Source organism: Palaemon carinicauda, chromosome 6 (genome assembly GCF_036898095.1).
Source record: "Palaemon carinicauda isolate YSFRI2023 chromosome 6, ASM3689809v2, whole genome shotgun sequence".
Classification (NCBI taxonomy): domain Eukaryota; kingdom Metazoa; phylum Arthropoda; class Malacostraca; order Decapoda; family Palaemonidae; genus Palaemon; species Palaemon carinicauda.
This window is the reverse complement of record NC_090730.1, coordinates 116,970,757-116,998,588: the sequence shown is the minus strand read 5'-3', so window position 1 is coordinate 116,998,588 and position 27,832 is coordinate 116,970,757. Positions and strand designations below refer to the sequence as shown.

General features: G+C 47.3%; 1 protein-coding gene across 1 annotated transcript in view; it reads left to right on the top strand.

The window, feature by feature from the left end:
• The window catches only part of LOC137642177 (dihydrolipoyllysine-residue acetyltransferase component of pyruvate dehydrogenase complex, mitochondrial-like), a 70,720-nt gene that overhangs the window by 27,252 nt on the left and 15,636 nt on the right, over window positions 1-27,832 (top strand). Inside the window, exons 3-4 of the mRNA XM_068374724.1 lie at window positions 15,921-16,057; window positions 16,811-17,077. Coding sequence (XP_068230825.1) covers window positions 15,921-16,057; window positions 16,811-17,077 — 404 coding nt within the window. The remainder of the gene's footprint in view (window positions 1-15,920; window positions 16,058-16,810; window positions 17,078-27,832) is intronic.

Here is a 27,832-nt window from a genome sequence, read left to right as displayed (position 1 = left end):
ATAATTATAATTGTTATAATTCTGTTTTGGTTACAGCTCTCCTTCCGCGAGTGTAAGTGGTTGTGAGGGCACGTGCCTGTTGTGTAATTCTTGTTCCTTTCCCTCGGGATTCCTCTTCGGAGCCTTCCCGGGGGAATGAATGTGTACTAATATTATTTGTTTTATTTTTTTTTTTACAGTTACCGATCTAGTTCGTTTCTGTAATATAGCAACGGTGTGAGCTGTCTGGTTGAGTCCTGGGGATTCGGCTGTTGCTGCCTCCCCCCTTGTATTTTCGTCAGGGGCGTGTCTCCTTCTACTGGTAGTACTCCCGTGTCGACGGACAGCTCTCCAGTTCATTTTAGAAGTCAGGAGGCTTGCCTCCTTGGGCGGATAACTTTCCTTCCGAGGGAAGTTTTTCCTGTCCAGGCTTGAGTTTTTCCCCTTTTGGGGGGTTCTTCTCTTGCCTTTTTTTCGTGCGACTATGCTCTTGGTGCTGAGCGGTCGCACCTGCAGTTTCGCTCAAGGGGCTGGGCAACTGCAGGAGCTCCTCTTCGGAGGATTGCTCCTTTTAGGTCACTGGCTGACCAGTCTCTTCCTCGAAGTGTTTCTCTTTCGTTCGCGAGAGAGTACACTCATAGAGACTCCTCTTCGGAGGTTTCTTCTGTTGCTGTTGCTGTTGGCCTCCCTCGCCGTAAGGCCCTCCGTCCGCCTCGTCGTAAGGGCCTCTCATCTCCCTATAAGGGTGCTTGAGGCGCCCTTTTGGATCTCCGTTTGCAGCCTACACTCCTTTTTTCTCGATCTTCCGCCTTGGTGCAGATGGACAGCAGTCTGATCTCATCTTCCGACGGGCAACGGTCTTCCCAACGGACAACGGTCTGCCCGACGGACAGCGGTCTTCCGACGGACATCAGTCTCCCGGCGGACAACGATTCCTTCGGGGCAAAGGGTTGCCCCCACGGGGGTTCTTCCCTTGCGTGTCAGGGTTTCCCTGCGCGCCCTTCTGCTCATCAGCGCTCTCCTGTTCGTCAGCGCTTTCAAGATGATCTTCCCTGCGGTTCCTGTTACGTGCCCTGTGCGCCCACGTTCGCCCTCGCGATCTAGAACTTCGGTTCAGGTCGGGGTCAAGGACTTCTTCTTTGCGCAGGCTTCCACGCGTAGCCTTCTGCTCGTCAGCGATCATCAGCTCGCCAGCGATCATCAGCTCGCCAGCGATCATCAGCTCGCCAGCGATCATCAGCTCGTCAGCGATCATCAGCTCGCCAGCGATCATCAGCTCGCCAGCGATCTCCGGATCACCCACGTGTGTTACAGCTGGCACGCCAACGTTCTCCAACACTTCTGAAGGAACATGGTTCGCCAGCTACTAGCTCACCTGCGCATGCTGATCGCCATCGCGCGACCCTCAACTGCGGATGCTGATCGCCATCGCGCGACCCTCAACTGCGGATGCTGATCGCCATCGCGCGACCCTCAACTGCGGATGCTGATCGCCATCGCGCGACCCTCAACTGCGGATGCTGATCGCCATCGCGCGACCCTCAACTGCGGATGCTGATCGCCATCGCGCGACCCTCAACTGCGGATGCTGATCGCCATCGCGCGACCCTCAACTGCGGATGCTGATCGCCATCGCGCGACCCTCAACTGCGGATGCTGATCGCCATCGCGCGACCCTCAACTGCGGATGCTGATCGCCATCGCGCGACCCTCAACTGCGGATGCTGATCGCCATCGCGCGACCCTCAACTGCGGATGCTGATCGCCATCGCGCGACCCTCAACTGCGGATGCTGATCGCCATCGCGCGACCCTCAACTGCAGATGCTGATTACGCATGCTGCTCCTCATCGCACAACCCTGAACGATCGCCCTCCTGCGGATGCTGATCACCATCGCACCCTTTCACGCGATCATTCACCTGCGCATGCTGCTCGCCATCGCACAACCCTGCACGATCGCCCGCTTACGCATGCTGCTCCTCATCGCACAACCCTGAACGATCGCCCTCCTGCGGATGCTGATCACCATCGCACCCTTTCACGCGATCATTCACCTGCGCATGCTGCTCGCCATCGCACAACCCTGCACGATTGCCCGCTTACGCATGCTGCTCCTCATCGCACAACCCTGAACGATCGCCCTCCTGCGGATGCTGATCACCATCGCACCTTTTCACGCGATCATTCACCTGCGCATGCTGCTCGCCATCGCACAACCCTGCACGATTGCCCGCTTACGCATGCTGCTCCTCATCGCACAACCCTGAACGATCGCCCTCCTGCAGATGCTGATCACCATCGCTCCCTTTCACGCGATCATTCACCTACACATGCTGCTCGCCATCGCTTACCATCACGCGGTCATTATCGCCAGCGATCTTCTTCACCTACGCGGCAGCACGATCCCTCGCCGTCACGCCATCGCTTGCGTTCGTCGCCTCGGACACGTGTTCATTTACCTGCCCACTCGCCTGCGCGCCTGCGTGATCGCTCGCCTGCGCGCCCGCGCGATCGCTCGCCTGCGCGCCCGCGCGATCGCTCGCCTGCGCGCCCGCGCGATCGCTCGCCTGCGCGCCCGCGCGATCGCTCGCCTGGGCGCCCGCTCGCCCGCGCGACCATTCGCCTTTGCGCGACTGTTCGCCTTTGCGCAACCGTTCGCCCTCGCGCGACCATAGTTCGCGGCGAATTCCACAGCCGGTGGTAGCAGCAGGGACGCGTGCTCCTAGACGGCACTCGGGATCACCTCCATCCAAGCACAGGTTGGTAGTGCAGGACGAAGACAGGTCAGTACAGCATTCTTCCCCACCTTCTTTTCAGGCAGGTACCGTCGGGTCCACTCCAAAGAATCGCCCGATCCCTTTCACCTTAGCGAGGATTTCGGACTCTGTGTCCTTGGAGCAGCAGACATGGTTTGGTCCGCTGGCACGGGCGTTAATGAGGGTTATGAAACCAGTACTCGCCGGCCAGGGTAACAAACCAGCGGCTGTCTCTCCTACGCTGAAGAGAAAGAGAGGAGTGGACTTCGTGGTGACTTCCCCCAGGGCGAAGTTGGTTCCCAAGAGGTCGGTCTCGAGGGTCCCCTCTCCTGTACGAGTACTCTCTCCTTCTCCTGCCTTGGAAGGATTTTTGGCGGGGGGGCTTTCCGTTTCAAGATTTCTCCATCGGACAAGGGGTGACTGCTTACCTCTTCCTCTGGGAGCTTACCAGGTTCTTTCCCTCCTCGGTTACGGCCCGAGGTTTGGTTCAAGGAAGCTACAGGAAGATCAAGGGTACTTTCCTCCTCTCGAGCTCAGACACCTTGGCCTTTCGTCGTTAAGTATCTACTTGCGGACAAGCTCGATGTTGTACCATCTGGACGCGCTGACTGAAGGCTTCCTTCGGGTGTCTCATCTGTGGAGGTCGACGACCTCAGACACCCTTCCATCCTTGAGAAGAGTTTTGTCTGTGCCCAAGGACAGAGACTTAGACAGCTGCTGTGCGGAGTAAATCGACTTCCGGTTTCACTCCTCCAAGGCGCTTTCTTCCAGACTCTGCAGGGCTCCAGCGCCCTTTTCTTTCAACCACGTCGGCCTAAGTTATCGGCTACGACAACTGGGACAAGGTGTCCAATTGCAGTTTCCTCCTGTCAGGAACAGATGGCACGGGAGATTCCCCCGGGGGGGCATAGGCCTAAAAGGAGTTCACGAACTCTAGGATTGCAGGTTTTTTTTCGCTGGGAGGATGCTTAAGGTTACTCATCCGAATGACAGCTTCCCGATGCCCATTCCCGCACAATCTCTGTGAGTAGCCAAGGATATCGCGCCTGCTGTCTCTGTCAGCGAATTCAGTGTCTCTGAACCTCTATGCCATAGCGTCAGCAGAGTTGCCCGGTTGGGCAGAATGATCCATACCTTAGGCGTAGGTCTTCCTTAGGATCATCGACGGCTTCACCCCCGGTCCCCTCAGTCGATCCTTTCTTGTAAGGAAGGATCTGAGAGGGGATGTCCATAGTCGACCTCTCAGTCCTGATCAAGTTTGTCGAACAAACTTCGGCCAGCGTAGACCAGCAGAATCGATCAGACTGGTAACGAGGCGACAGGACTCCTTTAACCCTGGATCGGAAGGACTGGTACTTTCAGTTTCCATTCCATCCATCTTCCAGGGTGCTCGTCGAATTCAGCCTAGACTGCAAGTATTCCTGCTTATGATGCAGTGTGGCTATCCCGCCGTGGCATAGCAGGTTTGTTTCCCCAGAGAACTCTCCCTGCCTTCCTCTTGGCCGCTCAGGTGCAGGCTTCCGCCTCCTCTGCTGTTTGGAGGGCTGGTCAACTCCGGTAGGCTCGGGTTTCGACCTTCTTCAGCGCCGGGACTAGCTTCCGGAATGTGACCATGAGTGTGGGCTCATGGTATTTTGCTTGGAGCCTTCTCTTCCTCTGCCTCAACATCTGGAGTATCTGGCCATGATTTTGAGTCAACCGCCTTACCACATTGGAAACCCCGCTTCTCGTCCGTCCAGCGAGGTTAAGCAACGTCGGTACTTGGATGGGTGACCACCTGGGGACGCCAGATTCTGTTACCGCATCCTCCGAGCCTTCCTTTCGGTTGACTGTGGCAAGACTGAGGAGAGTCGCAGTACCTGTTCTCAGTCAAGCAGAGCTTTCAGCCCTACCTTGGAACGTTTCCTAGTTCTTCTTTCCTCATTGACCCGTCTATAGTCCGAACGGTCGCCTCATGATAAGTTCCATGTGGGGCGATCCAAGTCCCGGTGGCTTCAGGCAATGTTTAACCGGACTCCCTGGCCCTATGGGACCAGCGGAACTATTAAACCTGCAATGGGTGTTGACCTATGGAGCCTCTTGATGGTAGTGGATATTCTCGTCCTTTCCCCACATTCTTGATGCGGTTCTCGGACTCGTCAAAGGAAAGGGGGGGGGGGGGCATGTTCCGGTCCAGGCCTATGGTCAAGACCTGAAGGATACCTCTCCATCATTCAGGCAGGCTTAAGGGCCTTAGTCTGGCCCCTCTTCAGATCCTACAGCTCCTGCCAAGTCGCCCCGTTGCTCGTCGACTTCATTCTAACCAGCAGGGGACGCATTTTCACACCTTCACATCTTGTAGTAGAGATACCGGGATGATTGAGATTCTCTCAATTCCACCATCGGCTCTCTCATTCCAGGCAGGGGAATGTCTCTCTCAGACTATCCGAGCAGAGCCTCATAGAGTGTACCTAGGGGTCTTTGACCTTGGGTAACCAGCAAGTGCTGGTCTGGGGGACCTGATCGCAACACCTTGGAACCTCAAGCTTCCACTAGTCTTACCCCCAGTCTCAGACCCCGAGACTCTGGCAAGATGCATTCCGGTGATGGTGGGACAAATTCGACGCCTGCGTCTTCCCTCCTTTTTGTCTGCGGACAATGGGTCTCAACAAAACCAGGTTGTCTGTCAACCTTTCAATGGGAGAGCTCCACTGGGACTATGCGCAGAACGGTTTCTGGACCCTCTGCTTCCCCTGACGGAACTCCCGGGAGAGCTTCTCCCACGGCGCAGACTACTCAAGCAACCACACTGCGACATCTCTCCTGAACCGGGGCATCGCTTCGGCTTCATGCCTGGAGACACTACGCTTCCTCCTCTAGAAGAGACAACCCGCTACAGTCGCGGTACGGAGGTCGCGTCATCTGCGATAGTCATCCACAGGGGTCTCCCAGGCAAAGTGAAGAGTCTAAGGTGGTGGGTGCCGTGGGAGATATACCTCTTCCCCCGTGAGGCCTCTTCTCCAGCAATAACGGTCTTATTGCCTTTCGGCGGGAGGAAGCTCCTTTCCGCTCTCGGCAATGAAGCCTGTCGCTCAGCCTTTCCCTGACCTTCAGGCTTAAAGGAATAACTTTCCTGCCCGCTGGATCTATCCTCGCTCATGCGAAGCTACGATCGTCCCTGCCCTAGTCGGAGGAAGACCTCCAACTTGGAGCATGGCTCGGACTTTTAGTCCTTTAAGAGATCTTCTCAAGACCCTTTTACGACAGGCCTCGGATTGTATTCCGCCTTGGGTCTTCTGCTCACTCTGGCCAAGGCCAGTGTGTAAGCAATCTTCTTGGTCTCTTACTACTCCCCCCTTTCTAAGGAAGAGGGGAAGGCAACATTCAGGCTCGCTCCTGAGTTGTTGGCTAGACTCAGAATCTGAGGGTCCCGACCCTTCGGTCCGATTCATTCAAGATTTCGAGTCTCCATTCTGTGTGTTATGTCCCAAGACCTTCTCTTTCTTGCCAGTAAGGAATCGAGAGGTTAGCGCTGGGAACAGCTGCAGTTTGGCCTCAGTTGCAGCCGATTTGGGAACACATGGAGGACATGGGGGGAGAGTCACCAGTATACCTCTTCAGCCCGGACTCGAGTACATTCATCTCGACCTGTCTTCAAACCCTCCCCCGTCACGTCGCCCTACAGCACGATGTTGGATACATCGCAACGTCCTCGCCTTCGAGTAATACTACTCTGTGACGCAGGTGCTACAAGCTGGAGTCTGGAAGCGTCTGATGACCTTCGCAGCCCGCTTCCTGCAGGGCGTGACCCACAGGAGTCTCGATACGTTTTCTATCGCTCTGTGGTGGCTACACAACAGCTGGTCTAACCTCAGGCTCCTTTTTGGACAGGTAGCAGAAGGTTGAGGGCATTGTTATCAGGTTTTAGTCTGCATGAACGAAAGAAGTATGTCTGGCCCTTACTTCTTTCTTCATCATCCCCTCTACGGGGAAGCAGCATCCTGGTCTCTGCATAGCTGACCTCGAACCTCTGCAGGTAAACCATGCTTCCTTGTGTTTCGAGTATTGAGTCAATACTGTCGCGTCCCCCATACCCTGACAAGGTGGTATTGGGAACGTCCTAACCCAGAGTTCCTTCTGGAACTCCAGGTCAACTGCCTAAGACGGGTCACACTTCTTCCTTCACACACAAGCTTACGTAGGCCACATGGTTCCTTGCGGAGCAAGGAACTTGTGAGGTGCAGGGACTCCTTTTCTCGAGTGCGACTCACTCGGATTCTGAGTCCCCGGGTAAAGCCAAAGCCAGTATGGCTGGGGACTTTCCACCCTTCCTAAGGGATAAGTCACCCTTTGTAAATAGCGTGGTTTGTATTTCGGTTACGGAACAAATGACAAATTCGAAGATAATTTGTATTTTCCCTAACCATACAAACCTTAGCTATTTACACATATTTGCCCGCCAGCCCTGTCCCCCAAGACAAGTCCTACCTCTAAGTGAAAGTGAGTATTCACGTGTGTGTGAGGGGGAGGAGGGGTAGCTAGCTACCACTCCCCTACCCCCCCGCTAACTAGCGCGGGGGGTAATACACCCTCGTTAAATTCTAATGGCTCGCCATTTCAGCTACGCTAAAAGTAATAACCCTTTGTAAATAGCTAAGGTTTGTATGGTTAGGAAAAATACAAATTATCTTCGAATTTGTCATGTTTTTGTTTATATGCGGCCTTTACCTATTCTTTGTAGGCGGTCCTGACTTGGAAAACGGAGTTAAACAACATTGAGCCCATTCAACTTTTATGTTTGTTTAGATAAATACAGTTGCTCTGTAAGAGTGATGAGAAAAATATTTTAAGAAATTTATTCTTTGAATAGTCTTCGTGCAGTTTTTCAAAGATGAACTAACGTTTGGTTTATTTATGCTACGCAGTTTGCGCTCTATCGTTACGATAGAGAAAGAGAGAATCACGGTTTCACTTTGCAGAAGGAGTAAATCGATTTTGACGTTTTGTTCATTCTTCTTTCAAACTGAAGTTTTTTAGATACTAATTTAAAGGAACATGTTAATTTTCATTTTCTTAGTCCTTTCAGTTTTTTCCTTTAGTCAAATAACCTGTTATTGGCGAAGAGTGAGTGGGCCATTCTCTTGTGAGTGACGAAAGAGAGAGAGAGAAAGAGAGAACGATCCGATCTTTATTCTCGTCCCAAGAGAGAGAGAGAGAGAGAGAGAAAGAGAACGATCCGATCTTTATTCTCGTCCCAAGTCTCTGTACAAGGAGTTTGGGAGCGAGTAACGTTGTTCTCGATTCATTTACTCTCGTCCCAAGTCTCTGTACGGGGAGAGGATAAAACGTTTTAGTTTTTATTCTCTTCCCAAGGCACTGTACGGTGAGAGATTGGAAACGTAGTCCTTAGTGAACTAGTGTTTAGTCTCATCCCCAGTCACTGATCTTTTTAACTTTATATATTTCCGTTTTATTCGATATATATGTAAATGTTTATTGATTTTTGCATGTGTGTTTCATTTTGTACTAATGTGCTTACATTATACGACTCATTTCGCAATTCTAACCTTTTGATTTAAGGGAGAATTGCGTGCTTCAGGTAGAAATCAGTTTTATTCGTGTCTAATGTGAAATTATTAAAAAATGCGATATCAGTGAAGTAAGTGCAAAAACAAAAACATGCTCTGTGTTGCGGAGGGTTCGTTTGTTCGTGCTTGTCACTTGCCTAGTCCGAGACCTCTTTCAGGCTCCCCTGCACCAGGGAGAAGGAATGTCGTAGGACCTAAGGGAGTGAGGAGTGTAAACCAACGAACAGACGTTCCCTCAAAGGTATCAGACGTTGCTCGTCAAGCACGTCCTTGCCAGAAGACGGAGAGACGAAGTTTCTCCTCGTCTTCCGATGATTCGTCTCTTTAAAAGCCTGGGCGTAAGGTTTCGAGACGGTTGAAACGTTTATTAGTTTCTTCAGAACAAGTTCAACGTCCTAGCTGTAGTCATCATAAGAGCCCGTTCATAGCGATGACGTTCATGTACAGACGTTTCTGCCACAGACTCGACGTGACGTTGAGCGGTAGACACCGTAGACACAACGTGACGTCGAGTGTCAGTCACCGTAGTCATGATATAGCATCGATCAGCAGTCACCGCTGTTACTACGTGACGTTTGAACGTCAGCCACCGCAGTCACAGGTTGATCCGAAGTTAAGTGTTTTGCAAGATATGCTGTTAAAGCTTTCTTCTTTAATAGAAGCTTTCGATCCTGTTCCTGTGCGAAAGGATCCTTTGCTTTTTGTACGTCACGGTTCTGGGATACGTGATTCGGGTCTTCAACCCTCTAAACGAGCTTTGTTACGCCACGCTGACGTTATCCCTAGTGACAGCTTTGCTGTTAAACGAGATGCGGAGCATAAATCTCGATGTAACTTTGATCGTTTTGAACGTCAGCCACCGCAGTCACAGCGTGACTTTGAGCTGCAGACTCCGCAGTCACGACGTGACGTTGAGCGGTAGACACCGTAGACATGACGTGACGTCGAGGGTCAGTCATCGTAGTCACGATATAGCATCGAACAGCAGTCACCGCTGTTACTACGGGACGTTTGAACGTCAGTTACTTCTGTCACGACGTGTAGTAGAATAACATTCTCTGCAGTCTCAACGTGACATCGACCCTCCAACTTTAACTTCTGTTCATATACAAGTTGATGTAGCCTGTCAGGCTTTTCCTTCACGTCATTCTGAATATAAATCTCCTTCTCGCAAGACTTTAGTTTTATCAGATGATGTGCCTTCTGAAGAAGTTGATGACCGCCTTTCAACTAATGTTCCTTTGGGGAGTCTTTCAGAAGAGGAGTAACCTAGGGTGGTCCAACAATCCCTTGTTTTATAATAATGAATTTCTTTAGTGAAATTTTGTCCTACTCGTTTTGTAACGGCTGCTCCGCCGTCTGAGTTTACTCTTGGCATGACTTTCTTCGACTCCTACATTTACGAAGTCAGTTCTCTCTTGTTCTTCCAAGAGGGCCATGCTCTTACTGGGAGACTGGTTGGAATCCAGGAGAAGTTTAGGAAAGTCTGCTTTTGCCTTTCCTCCTTCTTAATTAGCTTCTTGCTCGGGCGTCTGGTGTGACACAGGAGAAGTTCTCGGCTTGGGAGTACCTGCCTCTGCCCAGGGAGACTTCTTAAGCCTAGTGGACTCTCCTCGTCGTCTAGCCATGAGACGCTCCAAGTTTTTTTTTGGTCTGCTTCAGAGCTAGACCATCTCCTCTTAGGAGTTTTTTCGAGCGTTTGAAGTTTTTATTTGTTGGATTGGTCCCTGGGAGCCTTAAGTAAGAGGGTCTCTCCAGCTGTCAATGTATTGCTGTACAATTATGTCAAGCATGAACAAGGCTATCAGGGATGGCTCCAATGATCTGGCAGCCACGTTCACTGCAGGAGTACTTAAGATGTAAGTGCGCTCAATGTGTTCATTGTCAAGACAAAGTTAACGATGAAGACTACCAAATCTGTCTTGGCAGCAGTAAGGGAAGGCGACTAGATGGTCTCTCTTGACCTTCAGGATGCATACTTCCACATCCCGATTCATCCAAACTTTCAACAACATCTGAGGTTTGTGGACGGGAAAGTAATGTACCAATTTCGAGCACTGTGCTTCGGCCTCATTCCTGCTCCTCTTGTTTTTACAAGGCCCTTGCAAAATGTAGCAAGCCTTCTACTCTTTTTGAGGATTCAGAGCCTCCCTTTATTTTGACGACTGGCTAATCAGGGCGTCGTCATTAAATTGCTGTCTGGAGAGCCTCTAATGGACATTAGACCTAACCAAGGAGCTAGGTCTCATAGTGACCGTAGAGAAGTCGTAACTTACAGTACTCCATCCCAGACTATTCTTTATTTGGGAATGGAGATACAGTGTCGGATTTTTCGGGCCTTTTCGTCCCCCAGAATGGAACAAGCTCTGTTAAAAGTCCGTCACTTGCAAGAGAAAAACAGTTGCTCTGTAAGAGTTTGAACGAGCCTCGTGGGAACTCTTTCATCGCTGGAGTAGTTTATCTCTCTGGGGAGACTCAACCTTTGCCCTCTCCAATTTCACCTAAACCATTGGAACAAGGAGAAGGGCTTAGAGAGTATCTCTTTCCCAATATCCAACTCAGTCTAGACATGTCTGACTTGGTGGGACAGCAACATCAGACTTCGAGAAGGTCTTTCTCTTGCGATCAAGAACCCAAACCATGTGTTGTATTCAGATGCATCGGATTTGGGTTAGGGAGCTCCACTGGACAGTCTGGAATGCTCGGGTCTTTGGTCCACGGATCAGAAGGAACTCCATTTAAGGCAAGTAACATCTCTCCTTTGACGAGATTTGTGCAAGGAAAAATGAATGTCTTGGCGGACTGCCTCAGCAGAAGAGGACAAGTCATCTCCATGGAGTGGACGTTGCTCAAAACTGTGTGCGAGAAGCTATGGATGACATGGGGTCAACCCACCATAGATCTTTTTGCGACTTCACTGACAAAGAGGCTCTCGACTTACTGCTTTCCAGTTCCAGATCCAGAGGCAGCCCACATAGACGCTTTCCTGCTGGACTGGTCTCACCTGGACATTTATGCCTTTCCACCTTTCAAGATCCTAAACAAGGTGCTGCAGAAGTTCTCCTCTCACGAAGGGACCAGGTTGACGTTGGTTGCTCCACTCTGGCCCGCGAGAAAGTGGTTCACAGAGGTACTTCTATGGCTGGTAGACATTCCAAGAAGTCTGCCGTTGCGGATGGATCTCTTGCGACAGCGTCACGTAAAGAGATTTCATCAAAGCTTCCCCACGCTTCGTCTAACTGCCTTCAGACTATCGAAAGACTCTCTTGAGCTCTAGGGTTTTCGAAGGAGGCAGCTAGGGCGATCGCGAGGGCTAGAAGATCCTCTACCATCAGGATCTATCAGTCGAAATGGGAGGTATTTAGAGACTGGTGCAAGTCCTCCTCTATTTCCTCTTCCAAGTGCCTCTGTAGCGCAGATTGCGGATTTTCTGCTTTATCTGAGAAACGGTCGCTCCCTCTCTGCATCCACCATTAAAGGCTACAGAAGCATGTTAGCTTCTGTTTTCAGGCATAGGGGTTTGGATCTTTCTAATAACAAAGATCTCCAAGACCTGCTTAATTCTTTCGAGACTTCCAAGGAGCGTCATATTTCGACTCCTGCTTGGAACTTGGACATGGTCCTACAGTTCCTTATGTCAGACAGGTTTGAACCATTAGATTCAGCCTCCCTGAAGGATCTTACCCTCAAGACACTTTTTTTGGTGAGCTTGGCTTCGGCTAAAGGGTTAGTGAGATACATGCTTTTAGCAAGAACATCAACTTCTCCACTAATAAAGCAGTATGCACTCTTCAACTTGGTTTTTTGGCCAAGAATGAACTTACGTCTCGTCCTTGGCCTAAATCATTTGAAATCCCCAGTCTTTCTGAGATTGTGGGGAATAAAGTTGAAAGAGTGCTGTGCCCCGTTAGAGCTCTTAAATTTTATTTATCCAGAACTAAACCGCTACGTGGTTGTTCAGAGGCTTTATGGTGCTCCGTTAAAAAGCCCTCTTTGCCCATGTCTAAGAATGCGTGGTCTTATTTTATTAGACTTTTGATTCGGGAGGCACACACTCATTTAAGTGAGAAGGATCGTAATTTACTTAAAGTCAAGGCTCATGAAGTTAGAGCGATAGCAACTTCAGTAGCGTTTAAGCAAAATAGATCCATTAAAAGTATTATGGACGCGACCTTTTGGAGAGGCAAGTCGGTATTCGCTTCATATTACTTGAAAGATGTCCAGACTCTTTATGAGGACTGCTACACACTGGGACCATTCGTAGCAGCGAGTGCAGTAGTGGGTGAAGGCTCTACCACTACATTCCCTTAATCCCAATATCCTTTTAATCTACTCTTGAAATTTTTAATCTTATTTTGGGTTGTACGGGAGACTAAGAAGTCTTTCGCAATCTTTTTGATTTGGCGGGTGGTCAAAATGTTGTTTCTTGAGAGCGCCCAGATTAAGGGTATTGATGAGGTCCTGTTATAGGGGTGTTCGCCCTGGATATAACAGCTCCTGGGAGTCTTTCAGCATCCTGAGAGGATGGCTGGGCTTCGTGAGGAAAGCGGACTAATGAGGCAGAGCAATCATCAGAGTCAGCTTCCTTACCAGGTACCTATACTTAAGTTTGTTTTTATGAAATATTTGTCAAAAACTCATGAGCATATACGCCTTTATTGTTATAATATTGGTCTCTACCCACCACCATGGGTGTGAATCAGCTATTTATATATTCACCGGCTAAGTTTAATATTTAAAAATGATATTTTCATTATAAAATAAATTTTTGAATATACTTACCCGGTGAATATATAATATTAAAGGCCCTCCCTTCCTCCCCGATAGAGACCCTGCGGACTGAGAAGAACTGGAGTGGTTGAGAAGTATATGCGGTATCTGGCCGATAGTCGGCGCTGGTGGGCACACCCGCAACCTTCATGGCGATCGCTCGCGAGTTTTTTGGAATCTGTCGGGCCGTCGGAGACGTCAGCTATTTATATATTCACCGGGTGAGTATATTCAAAAATTTATTTTAAAATGAGAATATCATTTTTCAACTTTTGGATCTTTTTTTACTTCTGTTTGAAATTAGTTTTTTATAAGCATGTGGTAAAGTGGATTTTGCTACTTTGGGGATACAATCTTTTCAAATCATGTGTTGTGTACCTTTGGGATCAGGTGATCGTTTGCAGTCATAGATCCCCACCTTGAGTGTATTGTTTACAGTCCTCTGATTAGGAAAACAATGAGCTCTTTGTCTTGATTGTTAATATAATGTTGTCCTGGTGGGTACATTATGACGTCAGTGTCCTTATGTGTGGTGACCCCTGTGTAACATGGTGCCAGTGTCAGTGAGCATTCCCCATGCTTCCCTTGGGACAAAACCTCAAGTGTAGTTTTTTGTGCTGCTGCAGAGGAAGCTCTTGTAATGTCCTCCAATGTAACAGCAAGGTAGAATAGTTGGCAAGTGCAAGAAGTAGTAGTTTGTTTTTTCTTCCTCCTCTACCAATCTTTTCTTCTTCCTTTCTTTAAGAAAAAAGATGAAGATATTTACATGGGAAGGCCTTTCACTTCAAGTTCCTTGGCACTTACAGTGATCGTTTTCCTTCTTCAGGAGGAAGGGCTGTATAGACAACTGGGACAAGAAGTTAACAATAAGCTAGCTGTCCTAATGGGAGACTTCAATGCCTCAGTAAACAAGGACACTGAAGGAATACACCAAGAATTTAGAATACGATAAAATACGGAACTTAGATGCGTAATGGAACTCCTCTGTATAAATATATAAAGAAAAAAGGGCTAAATATATACCGCATAGAAAAATTTTACCAAATGGAACTCCATAACCTATGTGTTTCAACAGAGAAATAGCCAATGCAATAAGAATCAGAGAAAGGAAACATAAATTAATGTATACACAGCCTTCAATTCATGAAATTTCTGATCACAAGAAGTTATGTCAAAAAACAGATAAACTAGTTAGGAAAGCCAAGATCAATGAAGAGAAAAGAGTGGCTTCAGCTAGTAAATAAAATCTAAAAGAATTTTGTTTCATATTTGAACAGTAGAAAGCCAATCAAAAACAACATTAGCCCATTAAGAGACTCGAAGGGTAATCTTATAACAAACGATTTGGAAAAAGTCAAACTGATGAATGCATATTCACAACTGTATTCATTAGGAAAGAATCAACAACCCTTCCCCAAACCAGGTATCAGTTATGAAGGGCCACAACCATTAGACAGAATCACCTTTACAATGGTTGATGTCAAAAATAAAATAAAAAGACTAAATAAGTTGAAAGTACCAGGTCCAGATGCTATTCATCCAAGAGAGATTATAGAACTGGAAGAAGAGATAACCCCTTACTTTTACAAAATGTTTGGAAAGACAGCCAACGAATGAAAGGCACCACAAGGATGGAAACCGGACAATGGTCCTCATATCTACAAAAGGAACCACCTGCTCCCGCATCCGTTTAATCCTTGGCAACTCCCATAAGTACTCCCAAACCAACAGTGAAGTCTCCTCAAAGTTGGGCTGTCCCTAACGTGCTGCAGCATAAGGCTGAAGCCTGTTTTCTTGCCAGGATTGACAGCGGAAGGCTAGCGATTACTGGAATTTTTGGACATCAAAGAACAGCCAGATTCTTGTGTACTACCGAGTATTACCAAGAAGAAGCAACTGGGTGTTTTAGTTGGCCAGGTCTCCAACAAGGCACAAAAGCAATGTCAACCTCATGAGTAGTTGAGCCTATTTCGCTGTGGGTTGATCACAGGGAGTGGCCAGCTACTACACGCTAGGAATGTGCTTTGCGGGGCACTAATAGCACTATTCCATTCTTGTGTCCCCTGTTACCCTGGGATTCATCTGTCCCAGTCTCTTGAAACCTGTGAGCGAGTTCCTATCATTGTTTATAAAGGTTCCAAAGCCTCTGCTCTGACGCATGAAGTAGCTGTCAGCTTCTTAATGTCTATAAGTTTATAAGCTAGTTATAAATAGCCATCGTATTTAAATATATGTTTTTTCTTTTTTCTTTTTTTTTTCATCTTTTTTTATACAAGCCAGGAGACATTGAAAGTTGAGAGAGTAGATAGAAGGGTTGAGAAAGAGAGAAAAACAGAAATATGAAAACAAAGAAGAGTTAATTGTGGTCCAGTCCCTGTCTGGATGCTCAGAGCTGGTCCTAGCGGCAAAGTTTAACCTACCTGGTGGGTAAAAAACCTCCCCGACGCCATCGCCCGCCCCTTGTACTGGTCTCAAACTTCCTTCCAACAGACTGCCAGGCATGGATGTTTCCAATAGGCCATACAACCCATTAATATTGAAACAATAAGTTTATTTTAAGAGTTTGGTTTATTCAAAGGGTGAATTAATATTTAGAATCTTTTATTTCCTAAGGAACTTTGAGTCTATGATTATTAGATAAAGATATAAACCTTTTGGGTTAGATTATCAAGGAAGTACTGTATGCAAGTGCTCATGTTTTTTTTTATACTTTGGGTGTACCCTTTTTATGTTAAACTATTTCATTCATATTCAGATAAACCAACATATGTATTATTATAGTCTGTTGCCTCATCTCTTATGATTTAAAGCCTTCACCATGAAATGTACTCTGATTCCCTTACACAGGCGACGTTTTGAATGAGGGTGACCTTTTGGCTGAAATTGAAACTGACAAGGCAACCATGGGAATGGAAACACCAGAGGAAGGATATCTCGCAAAGATCTTAATTCCTGCAGGTACCAAAGATATCCCCTTAGGAAAGGTATGTTTGATCTTATAGTGTACAGACCTTTTATATTGTTACTTCGAGGCTTTTTAGAACAGTTGTGTTAGCTTAGGATATATTCATTAAGTGAAAAACACAACTCATTGTTACTGAAATGAGTAATCTTTACTAAAGGCTTCTTCATTTTTATGAACTCATTGTTGGCTTTGACTAATTACAGTCAACCCTTGCTTTCCACTGGCGTTAGGTAATTAGATCACCACACAACTTGAAAAAAGCGCAAAATTTTGTTGCGTTAAGTCCAGTTAATTTATCACTACCCTTACCAACTGACCACTGTTTATGGGTGTTCATCTTATCACCCTAAATAACTGACTATATTGTTTTCACATAGTTCACTCATTGTACTGGAGTTTCTATTAATGTAAGTGTACAGTACACTTCTGTACAAACTCCTATTTTCACCCCCTTTACTTATGAACTCACTAAGTCATCTACAAATTATTTGAATTGTCATTTTTATGAATTATTTTTTAAGCTACTGAACACCCATAATGGTGATTGTAAGAAAAAATACAGTCATGGGCCGCCTGGAAATAGTAGAAGTTTAATCGAGTGATTATTCTGATACTGTAGATAGTTAAAGAAGTATCCATCAGTTACTGGTATTAGAAAGGAAATTTTTTATTATAAGTTATCCATGATCTATGTTTCTTATACTACAAGTTGTGCATGGTCCTGTGATATTTTCTTTTGATTATTTGATAACCTGAACATTGTAAATTACAGCTGCTCTGCATCATTGTGAGTGATGAGAAAGATGTTGCAGCCTTCAAAGATTACCAACCATCCGAAGATGTTGCTGCACCTTCTCCAGCAGCAGCTACTCCACCACCTCCACCACCCCCTCCTCCACCAGTTGCTCCTACACAAGTTGCAGCACCCCCTCCTCCTCCCCCAGTAGCATTCTCAACACCAGCTGCTGCACCCGGAGGATTTGTTTTCGCATCGCCCTACGCTAAGAAATTGGCCAGTGAGCAGAATGTGGACTTGGCAGTAAGTTTCAAAGTTTTTTCGTGGAGGTTTTTGTCATTTTGTCCGTTATTATTTTCAAGATAGAAATTTTTGTGAAAAATGGGATCAGAAATCCTTTACTAGATTAGATTAAAGGTAATTATATCGATTGGTTTTTAATTTTGAGAGAGGATATGGTTTTTAATTTGGAAGAATATTAGATTAAAATCTTTGTTTATTAGAAACTTCCCTATGAGTTTTGCATTTATAGATTTTTTCTAAATCCTTTTTATTTGGTAGAATAACTTTCTATATTAGGTTTCAATTCATTTTTATAGTTGTATCAGAGATTCCTTAATCTATTAGCTAAGCCATAGATCTTGCAAGAACATGAAAGAATTCATCTTTATGATTGAAGGATCAGAGGGATAAATATTTATGAGAATGAAGATATTTCAAAACAAGAAAACTGTCGGCTCTACATTAAGTCCCCTACATACGAATGATATTAGTTCCAAATGTGGGTTTTTAAGTTGAACTGTTATTGAGTCCAACATGATTAAATTAGGCATCTAACTTATAACCCCAATCCCCTACTTTACATGATAAATTTGAAAGTAATTTGTATTTTTCATAATTATACAAACCTAAAGTTCTTTACTAGGAGTAGATGCAGCATAGCTGGGTGTTCACAGGCATAAAAACTTAAGCAAGGTGGCAGCCAACCTCCCGGGAAGGTGGCTCACAGTTGTGGCAGTGGGAGCGGCTCCCGCTCAGTCTGCATACTTACTATCTCAACCACTTGACTGCATGCAGAATTTACTGGGAGAGGGTGATAACAGGGCAAATATGTGTAAAGAACTTCAGGTTTGTATAGTTAGGAAAAAAGCAAATGACTTTCAAATTTGTAATTTTTTCTGACAAGAATACAAACCCTCATTCTTTACTGGGAGACTTAATAAAGGTAGGTGGAAGTCCGTTCATCTGGCAAATTTCTTACTGGGGATTGTCACAGCTGAGCCGTAGAAGCATGAGATCCGAATTCTGACACAGCGTGATCCTGCTGGTTTGAAATACCTGAGAAGTCAACAGCCTGAGCAGTAATGGTGAGTGAGTGGGAAACCACTTTTTGATTAAGGGTTGGAGAAATATAAGGTCTATATGTACACTGAAATCCATGAAGCCAACTTCCCCTCACTAGGAGAGTGGGGACATAATGAAGTTTGTACGTACACTACGTGGGAGCAAAAGATGTAATCAGGTAACTTAGCAAAGATAGGGCTTACCTCTAGTTGATGGAGGCCAGCTTGCTGGGTTCTTGGCTGTTGTGCCCCAAGGGAGGGGAAGATGAAGAAAGAAAAATCCAGTCATGCCTTTCCAATCACAACAGACTGAGACTGTAACCTCTGCCCTCGATCAACTGCTAATTATCGTGTAAGGAGCCAGGAAGCTATACCATTTGCTGAGCAGTCACCACAGGGTCTATGGAAAACATATGAAGTTGTGACCTGTGTGTCATGTCTTCCATGTAGTGGACAATGAGGGTTGTCTAGCGCTTCCACACGCCTACTTGCCACACCTGCAACACAGAGAAGTTTCTCTTAAATGCTAGGTCCATGCATATGCCCCTAACATCATGAGGTCTGGGTTGTCTCCCGTGATGGCGAAGTGATGGATCAAGCGAGTGTTCAATAACTTGCCTAATCCAAGAGGAGATTTTGCTCTCAGTAATCTTCCTCTTAACCCTTCCAGTACAGTGCTGACAAGGAGTTGCTTGACATTTAGGCAAGCACCACTGGTACATTTGAGGTGGTGCCTCAGCGCCCTCACAGGACAAAGTAACAATTGATCCGTATCAATGGTTACAGTCCATAGACTATCTAGAAAGGCCCAAACGTAGAGTCTGCCACAGCCGGATTTTGAGTATTAGCAATAAAATCGGGACTAAAAATCTGAAAGTAACTTGCCCCCATCCCCTTGAATTGCCCAAGTCGTAGGAGAGGGATCGAAAACTGTCTTGAGGGTCAAGTCCCGGACTGTACAATGAAAACTTGGTAATCAGGAAAAAGTTGCTACGAGAGGAGAGACACCCATTCCACGACACCAACCGCAGAAGATACCCCACTTTGCCTGATAGACAGTGATAGAGGACTTCTTGAGGTACCTACGCATCCTATTTGCCAGTGGTTGCATAAAACTTGAGTGAGGATATGCAGGATTATCTCCAGGCATAAAGTCATAGAGATGCGACTGCTCTGTAATATATCTTCGACTGGTTGACACAGAAATTTGTGTAAGGGGGCAGTCCCCTCAGAACCTCCTGTCAGCAGCAGCAGCAGAAAGTCAGGGTACCACTCTGCGAGTTGCCATAGCAGAGCTATCAGTGCCATAGTCAGGTTGACCAAGGGTCTCACTTTGTTGAGGAGCCTTCAGATCAGACAAAATGGGGGAAACGCATAAGTGTCCACGTCGTCCCATGGATGTTGGTCAGCGTCTTCAAATGGTGCCTGAGGATCTGGAACTGGTGAACACTATACTCTATTGGATGTTTGTTATTTAGGGATGTTACAAAAAGATCTACTTGAGGCAAACCCCACAAAGTCAGGACTTTGGTCGCTATCCAAGCAGCCAAAGACCATTTGGATCAGCCTCTATTGGTTCAAGTTTTCCTTTTTTCATCTCAAAATCTCAACAGCTAGATGGCAGAACTGTAGCGGGAAGGTACCTTCCTGTTTGTTCAGGTAAGCCAGCACAGTAGTGTTTTCGCTCATCAGCCTTACTGAGACCTGAAAGATGTTGGAACTCTTGAAGGGCTAGAAAGGCTGCCTTTAATTCCAGGAAAGATGTTGGAATTCTTGAAGGGCTAGAAAGGCAGCCTTCAATTCTAGGAGGTTTGTGTGGCATTGCCGATCATGATCGGACCATAGCCTGGAGGCCATGTGGTGAAGCTGGTGAGCCCCCCATTCTTCCTTTGATGTGCCCTAGAAGAACATCAGGTCCAAAGGGGGGAAAGAAGGTGGATAACTTGAAGAAGGTTGGAATCTATCAACTCGCATCATCTTAACTGTGCTCAGATCCTGCTTTGGGACTAGCTTAAGTGACTGCATGAGGAGGCTGCCTTTAGGGAATAAGCATTTCAGGGAAGCTATGTTACCTAGCCGCCGTTACCACTGAGCAGTTAACTCCGCAATAGAAAGGAAAGAGCTACTTCTTTGGAAGTTTTGATTCTGCTCTGAGAGAAGGAAAGATTTTTCCTGGTTAAGTATCGATGTTCATTCCAAGGTGTACCAGATCTTGTTTGGGCTGCAGAGATGACTTCTTGAGATTTACCACTATTCCCAGATTTTGGAAAAACTCGAAAAGCATGCCTCATGTCCACCAGAATCAGCCAGTCGTCCAGCTAGCAGAGGAGACAGATGCCGTTATTGGGATCCCAGGCTGAAACTAGAGTGAAAACCCTCGTGAACACTTGAGATGCTGTCGATAAGCCAAAGCACAGCATTTGGAATTTGTATATCCTGTTGTGCCGGGAGAATCTTAGGTACTTCCTGGAGGAGCAATGGACCGGGATCTGGAAGTACGCATCTGACTGTGGCTCTAGTCTCCATGAATGGAAATTGAAGGATAAACTCATTGCTCATTGCTTCCAACCTACAGATGCCTTTTCTGTAAGAAAGAATCGATTGAAGATGCCTGGGGACCCATCTACAATCTCCTGAGAGCTTCCTTGTCCAACATCAAGAGGACTACCGCCTGAAGGGTATGTCCTTCACCGATTCCTTGGGAAGGGACGGGTGATGAATCAGGGTTGGGGGAGAGCTGATGAAAGATGCGACGTACCTTGCTCATAGAACACATTCTTTCCAGGTTTCAGCTCCTTTGCTCTTCCAACGCAGCCACTTGAGTTGCAGGCGTCCTCTCAATGTTGGTATCTGTGGGGGAAATATTTCCTTAGTTGGGGCGTTTTTCACGCTTGTAGGCCCTACCTCCCCTTCCTCTTCGACCTTTCCCCTCTGAAAGGGTTGGGAAGGCCTTTTAGTGGTGTTCTACCGAGAAGAGTTGGTTAAGGGCTTGTGTGTTTGCCGTGGTGCACTTTAAGGCCTGAGCTCAGACGGTGTTGAAGAAGAGGGGCATAATGAAATGTCCCTGAGGAGAAGCGATTCCTGGCTTGCCTACCTCCATTTCTGTGTTACTGCCTCGACTTCATCCACAGGGAACAGGGAAGGAGAGGAGACAGGAATTACGCAGGCGGAGCAGCTCGTTCGGCACCTGCTTCATGAATCTAGAAATGATTTGAGTTTTTTTTTTTTTTTTTTTTGCTTTAGGACCTAGTTGGCCCACTGGCTGGCAGCATTGTATGCCATAAACTCGAACAGCCCTGGCTCTGGACATGGTGATATTATTAAAGATCTTCCTCTCCGTATTAGACAGATCTTCATTGTTCACAAGTAGCTGTCAGTGGTCCACTCGGGAAGAGGCCTGAGTGGTTTTCATTGCAAGCCTCTCCATCACTAGAGTGTCACCCAAAGCGAAGGTGACTGGGTGTGAAGCCAACTTGTCCTGGGCCAGGGCCGACACTGCCAGGTCTATTGGCAGGGGAGTAGGGATATCTGTTAAGATAGAATACTGTATAGTACCTCCGTTGCATTACGAACAGAGGAGGAAGTAATCTCGAGGAGCTGCTAGCCCCAAGGGAGTCCTTTCTCCTAGAGTCTGTGAGGATGGTAACTAGCCTCTCCCCGGCTCATCCAGAGAGTTCCCCTGCAAGGGCAGGCTCCTCCTAAGCGCGACCTAGTGATGGTAGGCGAGGATGTTTTGGCTAGATCTTATACGCCATTGTTGTATAATGGGGTGCCCATGGGGCTACAGAAGGCGAGCAGGGCTGGTCTGCTGCCCCCTTCAAAGAGTCAGAGCGAGCTGGGAAGTAGCTGTGAGAATTCTTATGAGAAGCTTGAAGAAGAATTCGTTCAAACATGGTGAAGTATTCGCGAACATGAGGGCGGGGTCTCCCTCAGGGCTTGCAGGTGCTGAGGGATACCCTGAGGCTCAACAGCCACGTTCACTCTCGTCTTATCCCTAGGGGGAGCAACCTGCAGCATCTCAAGGATGGAGGAGAAACTGCGAAGGACCTGAGACCAGAGAGAAGGAGATGCCTTTGCTTTGCACAATAAGAGGAAGGCCCTAGACCAACCTCTGCAGGAGGAGGTTTCTTCTATGTGCAACACTTAAACACCTTTTAACAGTCTGTCATTTAAAGGAGAATAGGAAAGTCCCAACGAAGGTTAAAGGTCACAAAGGGAGGAGGGCGCCACTGCTTCTCCAAAGGAAGCATTGGGGTTTCTCAGGCCCAAGAGTTTTCCAGGGGTTAAAGGCACATTCCTCCTGTCCGATCGAGCTCTGGAAAAGGCCAAGTGGACAGAAACAGGAGTAGGGGTTCCTGCAGAAGAAGTCTGGGCTTCTTGTCTCTTGAGGCAAAGCTCGGGGGCAAGGAGTCCCTCTCAGACTTCTTCCTCCTGCTGCCGAACTGCTTCCACTGGTAGGATTGCCCCTCCCGATACACGCATCACAGAAATGTCCTCTGCACGATGGTCAAAGCTGGTGAGGGTCTGTCTCTAGAGGGGAACGGAAAGTGTCACGAAGGTGGCCGTCTGTACCAGGGCAGATCCGCTTGATGTTTCCTTGGGAAAACAGTGTAAGTACACCTGCAAAGAGAAAGAAAAAAGTTAATTTTATCTGGTTGAACAGAAAATGAAAGGGGTAATGGGCACATCCTATCTTTGGCAGCCAAGTAAAAAGTGATTGAAATAGCGAGTGTGAGGGCTGAGCGGGAGCCTCCCCCATACCCCCGTTTCCTGGGAGGTTGGCTGCCACCTCGCATAAGTTTTCATGGTTGTGAACACCCAGCTATGCTGAGTCTACTCTTAGTGAAAAATGAGTATTTGTATTCATGACGGAACAAGTTGCTTTTAGTTAGCTAGTTTTGCCAACACAAATGAGCTAGCCTACATTTGCATTTAGAGTTACAACAACTCTTTCTACATAATGAAAATACATGATACCCAGATTTTTTTCTACTATTGAATTAATTTTGGTTTTATTTTTTAAGGTAAAAATTATTATAAAAAGGAGAAATTTCAGGATGAGAACATTGAGAGTACAATATTTTATATGGGAAGTTTGAGCTTGTGTAGCAAGCATGCAAATATCAGGTAAATGTTTATTGTTTGAAGTAAAACTGTAATATTATATTTTTATGAATAGAACTTACCTGGCAGTTATATATATATAGCTAATGTCTCTGACTTTCGGCAGAATTTTTCAAAACGCGGCAACTGCCTTGTGGTGGTTGTGCGGTTAAGTGGTTAACACCCCTTATAGGGTGGTACGAGGAATCATTCCCGTTTTCTGTTCTTCAGTTCATTTCTGCCGGCCGACAACATGTTGGTCCGTCATTAGTATTTCTTCGCTTTCCCTGTTTCACTGTACCAGTCTGCTATTTGGTGAAGTACTGTACACTGATTTGGGGATTTGGCAATCGTGTTTTTGTTATTTGTTTGCTTTTTTGCTGTTATCATTATGAGTGATAAAATTCAATTCCGTGTCTGTGCGAATGAGGAATGTAAGGGGAGGTTACCGAAAATGGCGGTAGACCCTCACACCGTGTGTTTGAATTGTAGGGGTTTTGAATGTGCCCTTAATAATAGGTGTGGGGAATGTAAGATTTTGAGTGAAAAGGATTGGTTGGTTATGAAGCGCTATGTGCGTAAACTAGAACTCGATAGAGTTAGGAGAGCTTCTAGGTCTAAATCTAAGTCTGTTAGTGGGAAGGAAGACAAACTTAGTGTAGATTTATCCTTTGATCCTATAATTAATTCCTCTTTGGAAGTTGATCCTTCCCTTGAGTTAGTAACTCCTGCCCCTTCTACAGGATCCGTATCTGCGGATGACCCTCGGTACGCTAGGATGGCTGCCGAGTTGAAGGCCATTAAAGAACAACTTGCGGCCTTTAAAGGTAAGAAAAGCAGAGGTGATTTTAGTGCTTGTGAAAGTGCAGTGGAGGTGGCGACTGACCGAACCTGTCATTACCCTAGGTATAGACCTCTACCAAGCTCCCAGGACCAAAGGAGAAGGTACGTCGACAACCGAAAGGGGGTGACAGGTATGTACCCTCGGTCAGCCGTAACCTCAGACAGTCCTGTTGCCGATTCCCAGGCTGTTCTTGACCGTCACGGAAAAGACGTGTCGGATGTGTTGATTTCTTCTCCAAATCCCTCTCCCAGACGTAAATGGAAGTTTGAGGCGTCAAGACCTACGAAGAGGAGGTGGAACCGCGACGAACTGTCTCGTTCTTTCTCTCCCGGTTCTAGCAGCTATGAACCTTGTCCGTCGGAGGACGATTTAGACTCCGTGCCTGTGAAAAGGACGAAGTCTAAGTCCGCAAGTCAGGATAAAGCAGCCGAAGATCCTTCTCCTTCCACGAGTGTAATTCGTCAGCCCTCTCCTTCGGGACCGCAAGACCGAGCAGAAGTTGCCCAATCCTTTATGTCTGTCATGCAGGAACAACTTTTTACGTTAGTTCAAGCGTTTAGCCGCCCTCACGCCCAGTCTGATAGACGTAAAGACGACTCTTTGCCTATTAAGAAGTCAACTTCTAAAAGGGAACGGAATTCCTCTTGGCGCCAGGACGATACCTCCTCTCTCTCTCGGCGCCAGGACGATGACGTTATGCTTACGCAGGACGATGATGTTATGCTTACGCAGGACGAAACTTCCTCTCGTCGCCAGGACGATACCGCCTCTCGTTCTCGATGCCAGGACGATACCGCCTCTTGTTCACACGCCAGGACGATACTGCCTCTCGTTCACGACGCCAGGACGATACCGCCTCTCGTTCACGACGCCTGGACGATACCTCCTCTCGTTCTCGACGCCAGGACGACTCTGCCTCTCGCTCTCGGCACCAGGACGATACCAACCTGATTCCTCAGGACGACACTGCCTCTCGTTCCCAGGACGTTAACAGCTCTCGGCGTAAGGACTCCTACCCCTCTCACCTTCGGGACTCTTCCTACTACCGCACCAAGGACTCTTTCAGCGCTCGGCGCCAGGACGACTCCTACGCTTGGCGCCAGGACGCAAGCTGTTCTCGGGGTCTAGCGTCTTGCAGCCCTCTTTTGCAGGACAATTCCTTTGATTTGCCGTTGTCGGATTCTAAGGAGCCTTCTTCTCGTTCGAAGGATGTTACAGATGTGGATCAGTATCTCGAGGAGGTCTCTGATGACGATGATAAACCTGCTGACGCTGCTTGAGATTACAAAGTTCTCTCTCGCTCCCTTCTTGAACTTTTTGGAGAGGAATTCCAACCTGCTGCTCCGCAATCTCCTCAATCCCAATTTAGCAGAAAAAAGGCCAAGAAACAGTCGGCCTTCATCAAGATGAAGCTGTCAATTTCTGCAAAGAAGGTTCTTGCGAAGATTGATGACTGGATGAAGGAACAGAGACAAGCAGTTAAGACTTCCTTCTCGTTTCCACCAGCTCGTCTCGCTTCGAAGGCTGGTATGTGGTATGAGACTGGGGAACCTTTGGGTCTGGGAGTGCCTGCCTCCTCGAAGGGTGACTTCTCTGGCATAGTGGACTCGGCTAGAAGGCATGCTCTCAACTCAGCCAAGGTCATGTGGTCGATGTCGGAGCTGGATCATCTCGTCAAAGGCATTTTTAGAGCCTTTGAGGTTTTTAGTTTTTTTAGACTGGTCGCTAGGGACTCTGGCCAGGAAGATTGACCAGATGGAAGGAACTCGGGACCTAACCAGTATTATGTCCTGTATGGACAAGGCCCTTAGAGATGGGGCGAATGAGTTGGCTTCGCTGTTCTCAGCTGGAATCCTAAAGAAGAGGGCCCTGCTTTGCTCTTTTACTTCAAGGTCTGTAACTGTTGCCCAGAAGTCTGAGCTTCTTTACGCCCCCCTGTCGCAACATCTTTTTCCGTAGGCCCTGGTAAGAGACATTACGCTTTCTCTGGCCCAAAATTCCACCCAAGACCTGTTATCTCGTTCGGCTCGTAAGTCCTTGGCAGCCGCTCCTCCTTCTTCGAAATGGGAGAAAAAGAAATTCCAGCAGCCCTATCAAGGCAAAACTACTTCAAGACCAGATTTTAGAGGAAGAAGGCAAAAATCAGGAGCAAGATCGAACAGAGGTTCGTTCAGAGCTCGCTCCAGAAAATGAAGTACATCTCCTCTAGACAGTGGGTGCAAGACTGTCAGGTTTTTGGCAGTCTTGGAAGAGAAGAGGGGCGGGCACCTGGTCCCTCTCAGTCATCAAGGAAGGATACAAGATCCCCTTTCTGAAGAAGCCTCCTCTCGCAGATACTCCGCTGGCCTTAGTAGCCCAGTACACAGGTTGGAAACAGAAGGCCCTCCTAGATCTAGTCGACCAAATGCTGGACAAGGGAGCGATAGAACCGGTTTGGGATCTATCCTCCCCAGGCTTTTACAATCACCTGTTTCTAGTGCCCAAGAACTCGGGCGGATGGAGACCCGTCCTGGATGTCAGCTCTCTGAACGTCTTCGTGGAGAAGACGAAGTTCTCCATGGAGACGACTCAGTCTGTGGTGGCATCAGTACGTCTAGGGGACTGGATGGTGTCCCTCGATTTGCAGGACGTGTATTTCCACATCCCCATCCATCCGACTTCAAGGAAGTACCTGAGATTTGCAAGGAAGTACCTGAGATTTGTAATGCAGGGCAAGTGCTTCCAATTCAGATTGCTTTGCTTCGGTCTCAGCACGGCTCCTCAAGTCTTCACCAGGATAATGGCGAATGTGTCAGGCTGGCTCCATCAAGAGGGGATAAGGATATCCTTTTATCTGGACAATTGGCTGATTCGTTCACGATCGATGGAGAAATGTCTGGAGGATTTACGAAAGACTTTTATGATGGCTCAAGATCTAGGCCTGGTCATCAACAGGGAGAAGTCTCAGATCAAGCCGAATCAGACTATTCTCTATTTGGGGATAGTTCTGAATTCAGTTCTATTTCGGGCTTCTCCCTCACAGGAAAGACAAAACAAGTGTCTCGAAAAAGTCTGAAGTTTCCTGGACAAGAAGAGGTGCTCAGCGAAGGAGTGGATGAGTCTGCTGGGAACTCTCTCCTCCCTCGAGCATTTTGTCTCACTGGGGAGACTCCATCTAAGGCCTCTACAGCACTTTCTTTCGAAAACGTGGAACAGAAAGACGCAGGAAGACTCCTTTTCCTTCCCCATTCCAGCAGAAGTCAAGGATCTTCTGAAGTGGTGGCTGGATCCAGCCTTGTTGGGGGAAGGGATCTCCTTACACAAGAAAAACCCAGACCTAGTGGTGTTTTCTGATGCATGAGAGTCAGGTTGGGGGGCAACACTAGGAAGCAAGGAGGTCTCAGGCTCTTAGGAAGTAAATCACTTGGAATGGCACATCAACAACAAGGAGGTGATGGCCATTTTTCTGGGGCTAAAGGCCTTCAAAGACTCGGTGTCTGGGAAGATTGTGGAGGTCAACTCAGACAACACCACAGCTCTTGCGTACATCAGAAAGCAAGGGGGGACTCACTCTCTGTTTCTCTTCGAAACAGCAAGAGAGCTCCTTCTTTGGGCGAAGGAGAACAAGGTAGATCTGCTGACGAGGTTTGTACAGGGACAGAGGAATGTGAGGGCGCATATGCTCAGTAGGAAAGGGCAGGTCCTTCCCACAGATTGGACCCTCAACCAACAGGTCTGTCAGAGTCTCTGGATGCTGTGTGGGAGACCCCTAATAGACCTTTTCACCTC